Genomic DNA, 18,591 nt, shown 5'->3' on the forward strand with positions numbered 1-18,591 from the left:
GAGAGCACCATCAGGGAGCGGCAGGAGGTTAGGAGGCCTCCAGGACGCTTCCCCGTGCCCCTGATTCCCGGGGCTGGGGATGTCTCCAGGGTGATTGGCAGCTCTTTGTTTCAGCCCCCCCTCACCGCCTGCCGGGCCCCCCCCTTCAACTCCCCCTTCCAGTCCCTCCGCCCCCCGCTCCTGCTCTCCGCCTAGCCTTTTCCCCTCCCAGCCGCCTGCCTGCCAGGGGTAGTGAGCCGGCTGAGCGGCATGGAGACACAGGAACTTCGGGGGGCCCTGGCTCTTCTCCTCCTTTGCACTTTCGCGTCTGCCAGTCAGGACCTGCAGGGTAAGCCTGTACCAATCCTCTTAGCCCCTTCTCTGCCTCCTCCCCATTTGCCCCCAGCCGACTAGCAGGGAACATGTGGGCAAAAGGAGAGGGGAGAGTCCTGAAATTGAATCGGAGGGAAGAGTTGATGAAATTATGGCCCTGTGGGGGAGGAGTTGACACTAGAAGGTGGTGGATGAGTGGGAGCTGGCCAGGGTCAGCATGAGGCCAGGGCAGAGGACTCAGGGGCTGGATGCTAGCTTGGGTTGCCTGGCTGGGTTGGTGTCTGAGCATCCCCAGGCACCCCAGGGTCTGGGAGAGCAGCTCAGAGGTGGGCTTCTTCCACCCCTGGGTGCCTGGCTGCCTAAGTACAGGATGGGGGTGGGGAGCAAGAGGTCTGGGCTCTCCTGGAGGTCTGGTGGTGGGATGGGCCTGTGGGTGTGGGAGAGGTAGTTGGAGCAGATGACACAGGCACAGATTCTTTACTGGCTGGAAGGGAAACCACAGATTGGCCAGGACACAGGAGGCAGAGGAGCTGGGTCCTACGTTCCTGTGGGAGAGAGCCAGACAGTAGGAGGGTCACAGCCTTCAGTGGGCAGCTGTTCTCATCTAGACCGAGTGCGCTGAACCCCCAGGATGGGAGGAGGGGCACTGGAGTGTGGGATGAGCCAAACCCAGCGGTGCAAAGAGAAACTGCCTTCCCGTTTCTGTGCTGTGGGCACCAGGTGCTTCTCCTGCCGGAGATCAGCACAGTGACTCCTTTGCGCCACCTGGTGGGAGCATCTCAAGTTTGTGGGGTTCTGTTTCTATATTTTCAAGTGAGCCTCAGGCCAGCTGGTTCCCAGAGTGGCAGTAAGGGAGGCCCAATGCCTTGTCCTCTGATAGCAACAAGGGTTGGATTTCAAGGGGTAGTGAACACTATGGGGTGGGGATAACGGATGCCCCACCCCTGAAGGCTCATAGGAGAGGGCAGGCCTTAGCATTTGACAGGGCTCTGACCTTGATCATCCCTGCCTGGCCAGTGATCGACCTGCTGACGGTGGGCGAGTCCCGGCAGATGATAGCTGTTGTGGAGAAGATCCGGACTGCCCTGCTCACCACTGGGGACATCTATCTCTTGTCCACCTTCCGCCTGCCCCCCAAGCAGGGTGGTGTCCTTTTTGGCCTCTACTCTCGCCAGGACAACACACGATGGCTGGAGGCCTCTGTCGTCGGCAAGATCAACAAAGGTGACTGGTGGGCATCATCTCCTGTCCTGCAGTGATGACCCCTTTGAGCACTCTTCCTCATCCCCATTCTCAGAGCCCTCTTAATGCCCCTTGGGCTCCACTGGGGACTGAGGACCCATCAGGCTATGTCCAAGCACCAGGGGCACCTGGTGCCTAGGAGGGGCCTCAGGAGGCCAGGCACCCAAGAAATGGGATGAGGCATCTGTGGGTGTGGGGAGTTGTATGTGGGATGTCTGGGGGGAGGGGAGGCTTGTCTGTGCCCCAGCAGTGGTATAGAGGTCTCTTAGATCCCTGGAACAGTTCAGGGGGTACGGAACCGGTTGCCATCCTAGCAGGGGATAGAGTGGCCTCATGTAATCAGATGGCATGATAGAGTGGTAATGGACAGATAGGTCGATCTGATAACACTGAAGGATAGAGGACAGAGTGATCCGATGACACTGAAGACTAAGAAAGTCCTAGTCGTTGCATCAGTTTGAAAAACATTTTTCATGTACCTACTATGTACAAAGTATTGAGAGATAGCTGAGTAAGCACTGACAGCCCTAGAGATGTGGTATTCAGAAGAACTGATCCAAGGCTCAGCTGGGAGACAGGGGACGGGGGACAGTGCGCATACTGACCTCCCCTTCTGGGCAGTGCTGGTGCGGTACCAGCGGGAGGATGGCAAAGTGCATGCAGTGAACCTCCAGCAAGCAGGCCTGGCTGACGGGCGCACACACACGGCTCTCCTGCGACTCCGAGGTCCGTCCAAACCCAGCCCTGCCCTGCAGCTCTATGTGGACTGCAAACTGGGTGACCAGCATGCTGGACTTCCGGCACTGGCCCCCATTCCTCCAGCAGAGGTCAGTGGGCTGGAGATTAGGACTGGACAGAAGGCTTATTTGAGAATGCAGGTGAGCAGAAAAGGAAGACCCTCTGAGTGTTGGTGAACAGTTTGCAGCGGTGGGAGGAGGAGTTGGTAGGTCCTCCCTCATGACAACGTTTCTCTCCCCCCCAGGGCTTCGTGGAATCCATGAAAATGATTCTGGGTGGGTCCATGGCCCGGGTTGGAGCCCTGAGTGAGTGTCCATTCCAGGGAGACGAGTCCATCCACAGTGCAGGTAACACATGCTTCTGTGAGCTGGCATCCTGGCCCCCAGCCCTGCCATCTTTGATACTTTCCATCCTCTTGACCTTTCTTCCCCTTAACACCAGTTCTTTTGGCTCACCTATTCCTCATCTATTCCTGGGGCTTCTTGACTCCGTTACCCCAAATCTCCTTCACCTCTGACTCTGTGATCTCCAAATAATACATTTCCAGGAGGCACAGGTCAATAAAATCTCCATTAAGGTCATCCTGCCTATCAGGGTGGCCAGAAAAATAGAAGGATCCAAAAAAAAAAAAAAAAAAAGAGTATAACTCTGAAGACCTTTGAGTGGGAGTAAGGAAGGTAGTGGCTTGGTCTTTCTCGGTTGACTAAGCTAAGGGTCTTTTTTAGTTCCCACTGGCATCTATCACCTACCAGCAGTTTCCCTAAGCATTTCTCATCTGCCTGGTCTCTCTGACAAGGATACTCAGAGGTTCTTAAGTAAATAAAATGTCCACTTCTCCCAGATATTTCAAAGAGTTCTTGTGGTAGAAGCTTGAGAGGGAGGAAATGGAATGTATTGGGGCCCTGGCCCTGCGTCAGGTCACCTCTCACTTGGATTCCTTCTGCCACAACCATGCCTAGGAACAGGAGGATCTGGGTCTTGACTGTGAGGCAGCTCCCTTAGAGGGACCCTCATCCAGTGGAAGGAGCTGGTGGGGCTGGCCCGTCACCACTGCCCTCCTACCATTCATACTACATCTTTATTTCAAGGCACCAGCCCTTTTCTCCTTCCTTCTCCTCAACCAGCCAGGCCCCTCCTCACATCTCCACCCTCTGTGTTTTCTTGTCCTCTCTAGTGACCAACGCACTCCACTCCATCCTAGGTGAGTAGGCCATGCCAAGAGGAAGGGGCATGAGGGTGGGGAGGAGATACAGCAGCCTGAAATGAAGTCCTCTTCAGCCAGGAATGGGGTGGGATTTAAAGCTGGGGGGTGGGCAATGGTGGCAGCACCGGCTTATTACAGAGAGGGGTCAGGGCTGGTGCCCCAGTTCTGAGCCTTTCTGCATCCTGCACCCTGACAGGGGAGCAGACCAAGGCCTTGGTCACCCAGCTCACCCTCTTCAACCAGATCCTGGTGGAACTGCGAGATGACATCCGAGACCAGGTTTATTGGGCTGGTGAAGGGTGGCGCTGATTCTGGGTGGGGTGGCAGGTGCCAAGAGCTGACTCCTGCCCATCCTTCTGTCTACCAGGTGAAAGAAATGTCCCTGATCCGAAACACCATCATGGAGTGTCAGGTGTGCGGTGAGTGGGAGAGTAGGGGAGGGCTCCACATGGCATCAGTATGCTCCGCACCCCCAGGGCTTTAGCCTCCACTTCTGGTGAACTAAATGGTGACCTCTGGGTGGCTTTGACTGTGTCCAAACCCACCCCCCAGGATTCCACGAACAGCGTTCCCACTGCAGCCCCAACCCCTGCTTCCGAGGCGTGGACTGCATGGAAGTGTACGAGTATCCCGGCTACCGCTGTGGGCCCTGCCCTCCTGGCCTGCAGGGCAACGGCACCCACTGCACAGACATCAATGAGGTGAAGAGGGCCCTTTCTGGAAGGGCATAGAAAGCTGGGGTGAGGGACTTAGCAGAGGCCCAAGAAGGTGGGGTGAATGTTGGTCAGAAGCAGAGGAACCTGGGGTTGGAGACCAAAAAAGACAGGGGAGAAGGGAAGGAGACAGGTCTGGGACAAAGACTCCAAGGTCACGCAGGGAAGGAGCTGGGAGCTCAGCAGGGGCATTGTGAGAGGGCCGGCCAGAGGAGACCCACAGGAGGCCAGGGTGGGATCAGAGCATGATGACGTTGGGGGAGGGGAGGCCTGCAAACAGGGAGACCAGGAGCAGTGGTCCTGGGGTCACAGGCAGGGACCTGACCCCTTCTTTCTCATCTGATCCCCAGTGTGCTCACGCGGACCCTTGTTTCCCGGGCTCCAGCTGCATCAACACCATGCCTGGCTTCCACTGTGAGGCCTGTCCCCGAGGCTACAAAGGCACACGGGTGTCTGGTGTGGGCATTGACTACGCCCGGGCCAGCAAACAGGTCAGGGTGGGCAGAGTACGTGGACAAGAGATCTGGGCCTTGCAGGGATGGGCGCTACAGGGTTGGATGTCGAGCCCTTGGGATAAATGGGATGAGGCTCCTGGCTTACCTGCTAGCTTTGCCTTGGTTTTGGGTCTGGGCTTCATGTCTGTGTTCACAGATAAGGCCATACAAGTGCTCTCTTCTATATCTGAGGAGACCCAGAGTAAGTCTGGTTCTACCCCAAGTCTGCTCCTTCAGGTCTGCAACGATGTTGATGAATGCAATGATGGCAACAACGGTGGCTGTGACCCGAACTCTGTCTGCACCAACACTGTGGTGAGCTGGACACTCTGCATGCACGGGTGTGGGACAGTGCAACCCCCTCAGATTTCCTGCTCCCCTCCTCCTTTCCACCCAGGACGTTATGCATGGTAGGTGTTCCATGGAATTCTGATTCTGCCTCTTACTAGCCTTTAGCAAGTTATTTACCTTTACTGAGTTTCAGCATCCTCCCTTGAAAAACAGGGCTCTTACTCTCCTTGAAAGGTTGTCAGGAGAACTAAAGGAGATAAGTGATAGACCTGGACTGTCATCTGTGAGGGTCCCTCCTAGGTGCCTCGAGAGATGGGGATAATGTTGGTCGTGGTGGGCTGACCCTCCTTCCTGAGACACTGCCTGCCTCCCTCCTCCTAGGGCTCTTTCAAGTGTGGTCCATGTCGCTTGGGCTTTGTGGGTAACCAGAGCCAAGGCTGCTCCCCGGCCCGGACCTGCCACAGCCCGGCGCACAGCCCTTGCCACGTGCATGCTCACTGTCTCTTTGAGCGCAACGGTGCAGTGTCCTGCTCGGTGAGCGAGGCCTAGGGTTCAGAAGCAACAGGGGATCTGGGGAAAGGGGTCGGGCTCAGGACCACGTCTGGGGACTGGCATGGGGGCTTGCATGGGAAAGGGAGGTGGGCCTGGGCGCAGAAACTGGTTGGTAAGAAGAGAGCCTGAAGAAGGTGGGGTGCAGGGAGCCAACCCAGAGCACTAACTCCCACCCTGGGTGTCGCCCCAGTGTAACGTGGGCTGGGCCGGGAATGGGAATGTGTGTGGCCCCGACACGGACATCGATGGCTACCCGGACCAGGCACTGCCCTGCATGGACAACAACAAACACTGCAAGCAGGTGCAGGGGGCAGGCGGGCGAGTGAGGGCAGGGCGCCCCAGGCTGGGACAGAACAGAACTCACCCGCCCACTTCCTCTCCCTGACCTTTAGGACAACTGCCTTCTGACACCCAACTCTGGGCAGGAAGATGCCGACAACGATGGCGTGGGGGACCAGTGTGACGATGACGCTGACGGGGATGGCATCAAGAATGTTGAGGTGGCTCCTAGACGTCCTGCCCCTTCCAGCTCCTCAGCAACTCTGTTGCCTTATCCCATAACCCTGTCCCCCTTGGCCACTGGCAGCTCCCAAGGAAGGGCCCCAGAGCTCCACATTAGGGAGGCATAAGCCTGGTACCTAGAATGAGGTGGACTACATGGGAAGTTGGGTGGGTGGGATTGCGCCACACCAGTGGACCATCACAGGAGTGGCGACTGTAGACCAGGGTGCAGGGACAAGGATGATGCAAGGTGGCCAGTGGTTCAAGGGAGGCCTGACTCTGCCTCCCACCCCAGGACAACTGCCGGCTGTTCCCCAACAAGGACCAGCAAAACTCAGATACAGATTCATTTGGTGATGCCTGTGACAACTGCCCCAACGTTCCCAACAATGACCAGAAAGACACAGATGGCAACGGGGAAGGGGATGCCTGTGACAACGACGTAGATGGCGACGGTGCAGGCCTGGGGCTGGGGGGTGGCTGGGAACCCCGTGAAGAGTCCGGATAGGGTAGCAATGAAGCGGGGAGGCTGAGAATTCCGGAAGGGTGATGCTCGGGGAAAGTCAGACTGGGTGAGAGGTTACCTGTGGCAGATGTCAGTGGGCACATGAAGGAGGGTGTGGGGCTAGGCTGGGAGTGGGCAAAAGGATGAGACGAGCTCCAGGCAGATTTCCTGACCCGCTGTCCTCTGGGTGGGAGACAAAGCCCAGGACTTTCACCAACCCAGAAGATAAGAGTGTGACTATGTTCTAGTGGTAATCCTGTGTGACCCCCATTATATTCCAGGCATCCCTAATGGACTGGACAACTGCCCTAAAGTCCCCAACCCCCTGCAGACAGACAGGGATGAGGATGGGGTGGGAGATGCTTGCGACAGCTGCCCTGAAATGAGCAATCCCACCCAGGTACAGGGGAATGGAGAGGGCAGGGAAGGGGTGGGTGACTGGTGGACGAAGCCCAGCCCTTTGGACGGGAAGTGGTCAGGTCACCCTCTTTAGAATTCTCAAAAGGAGATGGTGAGAGCAGGTCCCTCTCTCTCAGACAGATGCAGACAGTGACCTGGTGGGAGATGTCTGTGACACCAATGAAGACAGGTAGGGTTTGGGCCAAGAGATGGAAATTTAGGGGATACTTTACCTTCCTCTAGTATGTTCTCAATCCCCTCTAGGGTCCAACTTTAACTCTCCACTACTGTTGAGCAGGAGGCGGTGCCCATAGTCTACCTCCCATTCCTACTGCTGAACCTCCACCTCATCTGGCTGACTGCAAGGGGTCTGGCTGAATGGAGGGTATACCCCAGAGAGATTCCTAAGCAGAAGAGTGGGGAAGGATGCGGTACCTTTAAAAGCCTTTATTTGGTGCCTGTTCTTCTGGACAGTGATGGGGATGGACATCAGGACACCAAGGACAACTGCCCACAGCTGCCCAACAGCTCCCAGCTGGACTCAGACAACGACGGACTTGGAGATGAGTGTGATGGGGACGATGACAATGATGGTGTTCCGGATTACGTGCCTCCTGGTCCTGATAACTGTCGCCTGGTACCCAATCCGAATCAGAAGGACTCAGATGGTAAGGCTGGGGTCGCCAGAGGACTGGACAGCTGTGGGGTTTGTTCAAGGAGAGGCGGCAAGCCTTGCTGGGGAGAGGGTGGCACCTCAAGGCCTGAGGTGGTAGTGTTGGCTAGTGGCAGTGGCCAGGGCCTCGCTGAGCACCTGGCTTCATCCTGCCCAGGCAATGGCGTTGGTGATGTGTGTGAGGATGACTTTGACAATGATGCAGTGGTCGACCCCCTGGATGTGTGTCCTGAAAGTGCAGAGGTAACCCTCACGGATTTTCGTGCCTATCAGACCGTGGTCCTGGATCCTGAGGGTGATGCTCAGATTGACCCCAACTGGGTCGTGCTCAACCAGGTACTAGGGCAGTGAGCGGGGTGGGTGCTGTCAGACCTGACTAGTAGGCAGAGTCCAGGGAGGGCAGCACACTGGAACCAGGACTTTTGTCTTTACTGCACACCACCAGGGCATGGAAATTGTTCAGACCATGAACAGTGACCCCGGCCTGGCAGTTGGTATGTAAGGGGCACCCAATTCAGCAATTTCAATAATTTCCCAATGGAGGGGTCCTACAGGCAGAGGATGGGCCACTGCCTTCCCACGGGCATCCCATCCCACCCCCACCCCACAATGGGTGTTAGCAGCTTTGCTACACCTGCCCCTGATCCCATCTCCCCTCCCACCCACCCTTAGGATATACAGCTTTCAACGGTGTGGACTTTGAAGGCACCTTCCATGTGAACACTGTGACCGACGACGACTACGCAGGCTTTCTCTTCAGTTATCAGGACAGCGGCCGCTTCTACGTGGTCATGTGGAAGCAAACAGAGCAGACCTACTGGCAGGCCACGCCTTTCCGGGCTGTTGCCCAGCCAGGGCTGCAGCTCAAGGTCCGACAGCTGCCCAGATTCCCTAGTCCAGGGCCCTTTCCCAAGGCCTCCCCCACCGACCCTGGGGCCTCCCCCACCGCCTGAGCCAGGGGAAGCCTCTTACCCAGACATCTGGCCTGGAGGTGGGCTCCCTGGGGCTCCAGAATATTCTCCTGACTCCCTTTTCCACCTGCACTTACCAGCCTGTTGTCTTCCCTTGCTCTGGTACTGTGGTTGACCCACTGTCTTTGCTGATGCCCCGTAGGCAGTGACATCAGTGTCTGGCCCAGGTGAGCACCTCAGGAACGCCTTGTGGCATACAGGCAATACTCCTGATCAGGTACGACTGCTGTGGACTGATCCACGAAATGTGGGCTGGCGTGACAAGACCTCCTACCGCTGGCAGCTGCTGCACCGGCCTCAAGTTGGCTATATTCGGTGAGGGGAGGGGCCGAGCCTCCCAAGAGACCCCAGGCCCAGCCTTTCCTTCCTTTCCAGCTGGGATTCACCAGTGACTTCCCCTGCACTCACTGCTGTGGTGCCACGGGCCTGGACTGGAATCACCTCCCTCTACCTCCCCTCTCACCACAGACTAGTTGCCCTGGCCCCGCTTGTTTCTTAACATCAGGTAGCCTGGGCTCTGGTGCTGCTAAGGACCTATAAACAATGTTAGGCAAGTCCTTCTTTTGCCGTGCTGTAAAATGAAGGTGTATCTGGGAGCCTCCAAAGGCCAGGCCAGTCTGTGGAGAGGCACATCAATCCACCTCATCACTAGTCCAGCCCAGAACCTGCCTCATCAGAGTCTGACTGGAAGGGATCATCATTTACAGAAGATCCAACGGAAGCCCAGACTCCGCACTGGCACCTCTTAGTAGCCAGGCTGAGGCCTCTCAGTTCAGCTCTTGGTCCACAACTTTGCGTTTCCGAGTCGGTGGGGATGACAGGGAAGGGAGGGGAAATGGCCCAGAGCCGGGAGTGCAGGGACTTGGGTTGGTTCCCCTTTAAGGTGCCTGGGGCTGCGGGGCGCCAGGGCAGGGGATGGTGGGGGTGGACTAGAGCCTGGGAAGCGGGTGACTTCACCCCCCAGCCCATTGTACTCATCGTCATGGCAACCCAATCCTCGCTTGGAATGCGGCTGGTGCTTTGAGATGCAAAGGGGGCTGGACAAAGAGCCAGGGGCCCCAGGCCTGAGAAAAGCACCCCTCCTTCCCCCCTTTCCTTCCTCCCTTTTCCCCACCTCCCTTCTCTCTCAGGCCCGGTGAGCCCTAGGGGGGTTGGGGATGAACAGGGCTGGGTCATGGTGGCGCAGTGCCCACTAGCACCTAGCACCAATGAACACTCCTATCCCGGACAGGGTGAAGCTATACGAGGGTCCCCAGCTAGTGGCCGATTCTGGGGTGATCATTGACACATCCATGAGAGGGGGGCGTCTTGGTGTATTCTGCTTCTCCCAAGAAAACATCATTTGGTCCAATCTCCAGTATCGATGCAATGGTGAGGCTCTAGACGGAGATCAGCCTGACCTCTTGTGCCCTCACGGGAGAGTCACATCTTCTGACCTTAATCATATCTCCTTTCTCAGACACAGTGCCCGAGGACTTTGAGCCATTCCGGAGGCAGCTGCTTCAGGGAAGAGTGTGAAGAGGTGGCCACTGGGTTCAGAATCCTGATTTTAGACCCTCGGGCCTTGGGGTCCATCCTGGAGTCTAATTTACAGCCCCTCAGCTAAACACCGACCCTCCTCTGGCACCCACCACGAGTTCAGCCCCAGAGGGGTGGTGACCCCACTGTTCAGGAGATGGGAAGTTTTCAAGGGGGTATTTCTCAGGCACTAACCCCAGGAAAGATAACAGCGCATTGCCATAAAGTTTCAGTTCTTTTCTAAGCCAGTGCAGTTACTTATTTTAGGGATTTTCCGGGGCAGGGAGAGGACTAGTAGAATGTAAGTTAGAGATCTAGAGGGAGTTTGGTGAGAAAGGTGTGGACAGGGACTAGATGGAGGACGGGGGTTAGGTGAAGGATGGGGTGCTGGTCAGAGGATGGCTAAAGTTCTCCCAGCCCCACTTACTCACGGTGGCAGCGGCGACACTCCAGTCTAAGAGCAGCCGGGATCGACAGCCAGGAGGGCTGGGGCTGCCCCGTTCGGGGTGAGGGGGAGGCCGGGGGGCCGAGGGGGCCGGAGGCCGGGACGAGTGCAATATTGGCGGGGGAAAGAACAACACTGCACCGCGTCCCGTCCCTCCCGCCCGCCCGGGGCCCGGAATCCCGCTCTCCACCGCTGGAAGCTGGACCAGCCCGAGAACCCAGGACGCGTTGGGGAGTTGGGTTCACCTTGGAGGCCAGAGAGACTTGGCGCCCGGAAGAGGGTGAAGGGGGTGGTAAGGGGAGGGAAAAAGGGAAAAGGAGACCGCGATATCCCGGAAGGCCGCTTTCCGACGCCCAGGCGTTGCGCGCGCTTGCTCTTTAAATACTCAGACTGCTAGGCGCGGAGCCGTCGCCATGGTGACGCGTGTCCCAGCAACCGAACTGAATGGCTATTGCCTGGCAACGCCCGGGGTTGAAGTTTTGGGGCCGCCCACCTAGCTACTCGCGCTTTCTCTAGCCTGAGGGGGCGGGGGCTTCCCCGCCTCTTCGGCCAGCTCCCCGGCGCGATGACGTAACGCCCCCAGTCCCGAGCCCGCCCCCGGGTCCCGCGGCTGCACAAAGCCGCGCCAAGTCGGCGGAGCAGCGCGGGCCTGCGAGCTCTCCGGCTTCCCTCCAATCCCGCCGCACCGAAGTGTTCTTAAAGTTCATTTCGCAATCCGTGTTCTTTGGGGCTAACAATTGTTTCCTAATGCGGACGTAATTGCTTCTGTCGGTCTAGACTGCAATCCAGGACCTCCGGAGGGGGCCCGATAAGCTCCACGTGCGCCGCTGTGGCCCCAAACACTCCTCCGTCCCACATGTTTCTGCCCTTCAAAATATAACTTGGTCTTCCCAAATCACGCACCCTCATATACTGTTTTGCACCACCCCGGCCACCTTGTGCGTACCTGCCCCAAACGCCACTCTGCTCTCCAAAGGATAGTTTCGTGCCCCTCAATACCACCTGTCGCCCCACCTATTCTCTGCTTCCTAAATGCGTAACTAGTCTGCCCCATTCCGCCTCCCACATCCCGATGTCCTCGCCCAAATACCTGGGTGCCCCTTCCACATAACTCAGGACCCCACCCACTTAGCGCCATTTCCTCCAGACGGCGCTGCGACAGGTCTGAGTCCCCTCCTAAAACCCGCAGCCCCTCCATCGATGATACAGTGTGTTCCTCCCCTTCTCTGTCCAAGCCACTGCCTCTCCTGGCCAGGGCCGGCTCTGCCCAGTCTCTCTCTGCCCCTACTTCGGCAGTGCCACCCAGCCTCCTCTCCCCAGACCCGGGGAGCCCCTCAGCCCTCTCGGGCAGGCCGGGTGAAGCTCTCGGTGACCGCTAGAGGGCGGGAGAGCCCGGCCAGAGAGCCGCCGCTACCTGGTGGATTCGGGGAAAGGAAAGACCCTAGGGTTTGGTGGAATTTCGTATTTCTCTAAGTGGAAATTTCTTCCCCCGCCCCCTTCTAGAGATAAAGTCAAGGAAGGAACTTGGGCTGCTGGAAAGTCCTGCAGGGGCGGGGACTGTGGGTTTCGGGGTAGAACTGTGTGTGGAACTGGACAGGGAGACGTCAGAAGGGTGGGGCTATTCTGGGAAGTAGTGGGGGGAAGGGGTCCAAAACTAGCACCCAGTTTACTCATTGGCGAGCCTTCCCCTCCTTTCTCAGCCCCCAGAGTGGGACTCCAAGCGACCCAGTGAGAATGGAACAATGGTGTGGAGGACCCACTATGCCGGCCTTGGGCTAAGACTTTGACCTAGTCCAATTTCTCTGTTACTTTCCTCACCAAGGCTGTTGTCCTGGGGCTAAAATAGGACCATGGGGACCCAGGTCAGGTTCCAGACTTCCTCCACCACCTTCTGGAGCCAGGGAGTGGTTGGTGAAAGGGGGGAGGCCAGTCAGAAAACAAACAGGTTGTCAGAGAGTTGAGTGATTGAAGCCCACATACCTTATTTAAGGGGCCAGAAATGGCTGGGGAGGAGGAGGAAGAGGTTGGAGGTAGGGAAAGGGAGGGGGGGGGTGGAGCTTTGTCACCTGTCACCTGCTCTGGCTGAGCCTAGGGCGGGCGGGGGACCGGTATAAAGCAGCTGGTGCCTGTGTCCGCTCCACCTCGTGGGCAGCTCCGGCCTGAGTTTGTCTGTCTCCCCACCACTTTGGCACCACCATGACACCGGACATCCAGGCCCCTTTCCTCTTTCTGCTGCTGTTGCTCCCAGTGCTTACAGGTGAGGGGCACAAGGTGGGGAGGGGGCTGCCCTGCTCCTGTGGTCTTCCCAACTTTCTGTGTGTTTTGCTTCCTGGGAGATGGCATCCAAGAGGCAGAAGTTGCAGACAGGGGTGGCCTAGTCTTTGCCAGAAGAAAGAATAAAGGAGTGAGGCTAAGGAAAACCTGAGAAGAGACCCCCCACACACACACCTGGAGGAGAGTGGGTGCCAGGAGCAGGCGTATGTCCTGAAGAGAAGTCTGCAGGGGTTGGGGGTGGAATCAGGAGAGGAAAATCTTAGGAGTGGAAAAGCCCACAGTCCAGGAGCAGACAGATATGGGAAGAGAGAGGTAGGTTGCCAGCAGGGAAGGAGAAAGCTGACTCAGGGGCCCACTCCCCAAATCCTCCTGGCATGACTTCCCCAGATGCCAGAGAATGTATTTTCTCCTTATGCTGATTTGTCCCCCAACCATACTCTGTAACCTTGATTTCTTACAGCTGCCAATGGCACTACCATAACAATCTCTGACCCCAGCAGACCTATACAGGCTTCCAGTACACAAGGCAGCCCAACGTCCAGTCCCACTAAAGAAACTTCTTGGAGCACAACCACCACCTCACTCACAGCCAGCAGCCCCAACCCCAGCCCCACTGCCTCTCCAGGCCACGATGATGCCTCATCTCTGACCGGCAGCCCTGCCCCAAGCCCAGCTGCCTCTCCAGGCCATGACAGTGCCTTGACTTCAGCCAGCAGCCCTGCCCCGAGCCCGGCCGCCTCTCCAGGCCACGACGGCGCCTCGACTCTGACCGGCAGCCCTGCCCCAAGCCCAGCTGCCTCTCCAGGCCACGACAGTGCCTCGACTTCAGCCAGCAGCCCTGCCCCAAGCCCGGCCGCCTCTCCAGGCCCCGACAGTGCCTTGACTTCAGCCAGCAGCCCTGCCCCAAGCCCGGCCGCCTCTCCAGGCCACGACAGTGCCTCGACTTCAGCCAGCAGCCCTGCCCCGAGCCCGGCCGCCTCTCCCAGCCACGACGGCGCCTCGACTCCGACCGGCAGCCCTGCCCCAAGCCCGGCCGCCTCTCCAGGCCACGACAGTGCCTCGACTTCAGCCAGCAGCCCTGTCCCAAGCCCGGCCGCCTCTCCAGGCCATGACAGTGCCTTGACTTCAGCCAGCAGCCCTGCCCCAAGCCCGGCCGCCTCTCCAGGCCATGACAGTGCCTTGACTTCAGCCAGCAGCCCTGTCCCAAGCCCGGCCGCCGCCTCGACTCCTACCAGCAGCCCTGCCCCAAGCCCGGCCGCCTCTCCAGGCCACGACAGTGCCTCGACTTCAGCCAGCAGCCCTGCCCCGAGCCCGGCCGCCTCTCCCAGCCACGACGGCGCCTCGACTCCGACCGGCAGCCCTGCCCCGAGCCCGGCCGCCTCTCCAGGCCATGACAGTGCCTCGGCTTCAGCCAGCAGCCCTGCCCCAAGCCCGGCCGCCTCTCCAGGCCATGACAGTGCCTTGACTTCAGCCAGCAGCCCTGCCCCAAGCCCGGCCGCCTCTCCAGGCCATGACAGTGCCTTGACTTCAGCCAGCAGCCCTGCCCCAAGCCCGGCCGCCGCCTCGACCCCGACCAGCAGCCCTGCCCCAAGCCCGGCCGCCTCTCCAGGCCACGACAGTGCCTCGACTTCAGCCAGCAGCCCTGCCCCGAGCCCGGCCGCCTCTCCCAGCCACGACGGCGCCTCGACTCCGACCGGCAGCCCTGCCCCGAGCCCGGCCGCCTCTCCAGGCCACGACAGTGCCTCGACTTCAGCCAGCAGCCCTGCCCCGAGCCCGGCCGCCTCTCCCAGCCACGACGGCGCCTCGACTCCGACCGGCAGCCCTGCCCCGAGCCCGGCCGCCTCTCCAGGCCACGACAGTGCCTCGACTTCAGCCAGCAGCCCTGCCCCGAGCCCGGCCGCCTCTCCCAGCCACGACGGCGCCTCGACTCCGACCGGCAGCCCTGCCCCGAGCCCGGCCGCCTCTCCAGGCCCCGACAGTGCCTTGACTTCAGCCAGCAGCCCTGCCCCGAGCCCGGCCGCCTCTCCAGGCCCCGACAGTGCCTTGACTTCAGCCAGCAGCCCTGCCCCGAGCCCGGCCGCCTCTCCAGGCCCCGACAGTGCCTCGACTCCCACCGGCAGCCCTGCCCCGAGCCCGGCTGCCTCTCCAGGCCACCACGGCCCCTCAACTCCGACTGGCAGCCCTGCCCCAAGCCCGGCTGCCTCTCCAGGCCCCAACAGTGCCTTGACTTCAGCCAGCAGCCCTGCCCCAAGCCCGGCCGCCTCTCCAGGCCATGACAGTGCCTTGACTTCAGCCAGCAGCCCTGCCCCAAGCCTGGCTGCCTCTCCAGGCCCCGACAGTGCCTCGACTTCAGCCAGCAGCCCTGCCCCAAGCCCGGCCGCCTCTCCAGGCCATGACAGTGCCTTGACTTCAGCCAGCAGCCCTGTCCCAAGCCCGGCCGCCACCTCGACTCCGACCGGCAGCCCTGCCCCAAGCCCGGCCGCCTCTCCAGGCCACGACGGCGCCTCGACTCTGACCGGCAGCCCTGCCCCGAGCCCGGCCGCCTCTCCAGGCCACGACGGCGCCTCGACTCCGACCGGCAGCCCTGCCCCAAGCCCGGCCGCCTCTCCAGGCCACGACGGCGCCTCGACTCCGACCGGCAGCCCTGCCCCGAGCCCGGCCGCCTCTCCAGGCCACGACGGCGCCTCGACTCCGACCGGCAGCCCTGCCCCGACCCCAACTGCCTCTCCAGGCCATGACAGTGTCCCATCCCTGACCAGCAGCCCTGCCCCAGGCCCTACGGCCTCTCCGGGTCACCATGGCGCCTCGTCCCCAACCAGCAGTGACACCTCATCCGTGACCACCAGCTCTGCCTCGAGCTCCATGGTCACTTCAGCACACAAGGGCACCTCATCCGGGGCTACCATGGCCCCAGCCAGCAAGGCCACTCCATCCTCAGTTCCCAGCTCTGAAACTGCTCCCTCTGCTGCCAGCCACATTACCAGGACAGCTGCCAGCAGCACTAGCCCCCAACAGTTGCCTGTTAGGGTCTTCCTGTTCTCCCTGTCTTTTCGCATTACAAACCTCCAGTTTAACTCTTCCCTGGAAGATCCCCAAACTGGCTACTACCAGGAGCTGCAAAGACGCATTTTGGACTTGGTGAGTAGCTGCCTTTCCTCTAACATGCACCCCCCCACCCCCAAAGCAGCCTTCAGAACTCTTTGAGTCGCTTGCATCGAATCTTAGTCGTTTCTCTCTCCCCCCAGTTTTCGCAGATTTATAAACAGAGGGAGAGGGATTTTCTGGGCCTCTCAGAGATCAAGTTCAGGTACAGTTCTGGGTGTGGACTCTGCGGGACTGGCAGATGTTGTCATGACTGTGGGGAGGATGTACTGACCCAGAAACTGGGACCCATGGCTGAGTTCCCCATTTCTTTGTAACCAGGCCAGGATCTGTGGTGGCAGAATTAACTCTGGCCTTCGGAGAGAATACCACTGCCGAATGGGTGAAGACACAGCTCAGTCAGCTTGAAGCACAGGCAGTCAAATATAACCTGACCATCACTGAAGTTAGTGGTGAGTCCACTTCCCCAGCTGTGAGCCAGCACCGCCCTGCCCGGGACCCTCTCTCTCCAGCATCTGGGTCCCTGCTTTCTCTCTTGGAGCTGGTAGGGGGAGAGTCACCTCCTTTGGGAGACCGCTCTGACCACTGCTTTTCCTTTCAGTGCATGATGCCCTGTCTCCTTCCTCTGCCCAGTCTGGGTCTGGGGTGCCCGCTTGGGGCATCGCCCTGCTGGTGCTGGTCTGTGTTCTGGTCGCGCTGGCCATCATCTATCTCATTGCCCTGGTAAGTGCTCAATCCCCAGCCCTGACCAGAGTCCCCCTGCTGGAAGGAACCTCACAGCCCCCACAACCTCCTGTCTGCCCAGGTTGTCTGTCAGTGTGGACAAAAGAAATGTGAGCAGCTGGACATCTTTCCAACCCTGGATGCCTACCATCCTATGAGCGAGTACTCCACCTACCACACCCACGGGCGCTATGTGCCCCCTGGCAGTACCAAACGGAGCCCCTATGAGGAGGTGAGGGAGGGGGCGGTGCGGTGAGGCTTTGGGCAGTGGTTCTGAAAGGGTACTGGGAAAACCTAAAGAACTTAGAAGAGGTGATGTGAAATAAGCAGTGAGGGACTGACAAGGCTGGGGTGGAGGTCAGAGGGGTCCTGTGGGAAAGGCTTAGAGAAGAAGGGGGGCCTCAGGAGGGTGTGCCCCCCCACAACTAGCACCCCCAGAAGAGCATTCACTACTCGGCTGAACTGGGATGCCCAGAGGTGACATGAATAGGGCACTGCACCCAGGGGAGCCCTTCTTGGAAGGAGCACCTTGCCCCAGCTTTTCTCCTAAGAATGGAGGGTAGATTGGGAAAGGCTGATGGGGAGGAGGGGGTCTCTGAATTGGGAAAGAAGTCTCACCAAGCCAGGTGAGCCTGGGTGCAAGGTGGGGAGGCACAGACCCCCTCTTCCTTCTTTCTGCCTTTCCCTCCATGACCTAGTAAATAATTACTTTGCCAACTGGGGCTGAAAGGCCACTCCAAGTGGGGGAAGGGAGAGTTTCCTTTTCCTGACTTTTCCTCTGCCTGGGGACTTCCTTCTTCCAGTTTTGCAGAAACGCGTACACCTCCTTGGGCTGAAGGAGCAGAGAACAGAGGGAGAAAGGGGCAGGAGGGGGAAGCAGGGGGTGCTGAGAGCCAAGGGGAGGGAGTGAACCAGAGCTGGAGGAGGAGGGGGAGTGGCCCTGTTTACAGTCATCTGGCTGGTGGTGGTGACCTGCAGGTGCTCTCTCTGTATTAACCCTTTGAAAGCTAGTCAGGCTCCTGGACCATTCACCCCATCCTGCGGTGCCATCCAGGGACCCCGGGGAGGAAGGTTGTCCCAGGAAAGCCTCTGCCGCTCATCCCAGTCTCTTCTGCCCCTACCTAGGTTTCTGCAGGCAACGGTGGCAGCAACCTCTCTTATACAAACCTGGCAGCCACTTCTGCCAACTTGTAGGGACATGTTGTCTGCTGAGAGTCCAGCCAGTACTGGCTGCCTCCCTGGAATTCTTCACTTCTGAGGACCCCCACCCCCAACTCTGTTCTGGGCTAGTGAGCTGGGCATTCAGGTGGGCTGCTCACAGCCTCCCTCACAGGACCCACCAAGTCCCCTAACCCATCTTAGCCCTGGTGAAGCCCGCCTGGGCCCCTGGGGACATGCCAGAGGCAGCGGCTCCCAGGAGGATTGCCTGGAATGCTTGGAGATGGGAGTGGGAACGTGAACATGGCTGAATAAAATGTGGGCCTCCTCTGAGCCCACTACCAGCTTCTGATCTGTTGTCTGTGACCTGTGGATGGGTGAGGGGCAGTCGAAATGTGTGTGTGTTGGGGGGAGGTCTGGCAGAGACTCTGGGAGGGGAGGGGAAGGGAAGAAGGGCAGAGGAGCGGGGTTCATTTGAGAAGCAGGAGGCTGGAGAGATGACATTGGAGTGCAGGCGGACAGACCCCTGTCACCTCTCCTGCATGGCTGGCAGCACATGAGGAAGGAGGAAACAAAAGCCCGGGGCTCCAGCAGCCAGCATGACCCAGCTCTGCCCGCCCGAGGGCTGGGCTCGCCCCATCCCCGGGCCTGGGTTTCACTCCCGCGCCCTTCTCTCCCCTTGGCATGGTGCCCTCAGGTGGCTCTATTCTTAGCTGTCCGGGTGTGAAGTAAGTCCTAAGGCAGCAAAGTCAACAGGGCCATGATAAGGTCCGTGT

The 18,591-nt window shown here is 59.2% G+C and overlaps 2 protein-coding genes across 4 annotated transcripts; both read left to right on the plus strand.

Annotated features, from left to right (window-relative positions):
- Positions 1–172: 172 nt before the first annotated feature.
- THBS3 (thrombospondin 3) lies at positions 173–10,357 on the plus strand. Its single transcript, XM_043876084.1, has 23 exons — positions 173–328; positions 1,330–1,536; positions 2,176–2,432; positions 2,537–2,639; positions 3,467–3,493; positions 3,693–3,775; positions 3,864–3,915; positions 4,049–4,197; positions 4,560–4,700; positions 4,941–5,018; positions 5,376–5,528; positions 5,737–5,847; positions 5,939–6,046; positions 6,343–6,502; positions 6,834–6,952; positions 7,089–7,141; positions 7,426–7,619; positions 7,782–7,960; positions 8,070–8,118; positions 8,297–8,493; positions 8,738–8,910; positions 9,827–9,966; positions 10,055–10,357. The coding sequence occupies exons 1-23, from the start codon at positions 250–252 to the stop codon at positions 10,111–10,113; spliced, it is 2,871 nt and encodes a 956-aa protein (XP_043732019.1). The 5' UTR covers positions 173–249; the 3' UTR covers positions 10,114–10,357.
- Positions 10,358–10,499: 142 nt separating this feature from the next.
- On the plus strand, positions 10,500–18,167 carry MUC1 (mucin 1, cell surface associated). Of its 3 annotated transcripts, none has more exons than XM_043876082.1 (8): positions 10,500–12,815; positions 13,293–14,801; positions 15,222–15,970; positions 16,078–16,139; positions 16,256–16,386; positions 16,536–16,657; positions 16,740–16,889; positions 17,783–18,167. In XM_043876082.1, the coding sequence occupies exons 1-8, from the start codon at positions 12,755–12,757 to the stop codon at positions 17,849–17,851; spliced, it is 2,853 nt and encodes a 950-aa protein (XP_043732017.1). In that variant the 5' UTR covers positions 10,500–12,754; the 3' UTR covers positions 17,852–18,167. The 3 variants fall into 3 exon arrangements, with proteins under 3 accessions (XP_043732017.1, XP_043732016.1, XP_043732015.1); XM_043876081.1 differs by having other exon boundaries at positions 13,293–13,877; positions 13,998–15,970; XM_043876080.1 differs by having other exon boundaries at positions 13,293–15,970.
- Positions 18,168–18,591: the final 424 nt, after the last annotated feature.

Source organism: Cervus elaphus, chromosome 20, assembly GCF_910594005.1.
Source record: "Cervus elaphus chromosome 20, mCerEla1.1, whole genome shotgun sequence".
In the NCBI taxonomy this organism is placed as follows: Eukaryota; Metazoa; Chordata; class Mammalia; order Artiodactyla; family Cervidae; genus Cervus; species Cervus elaphus.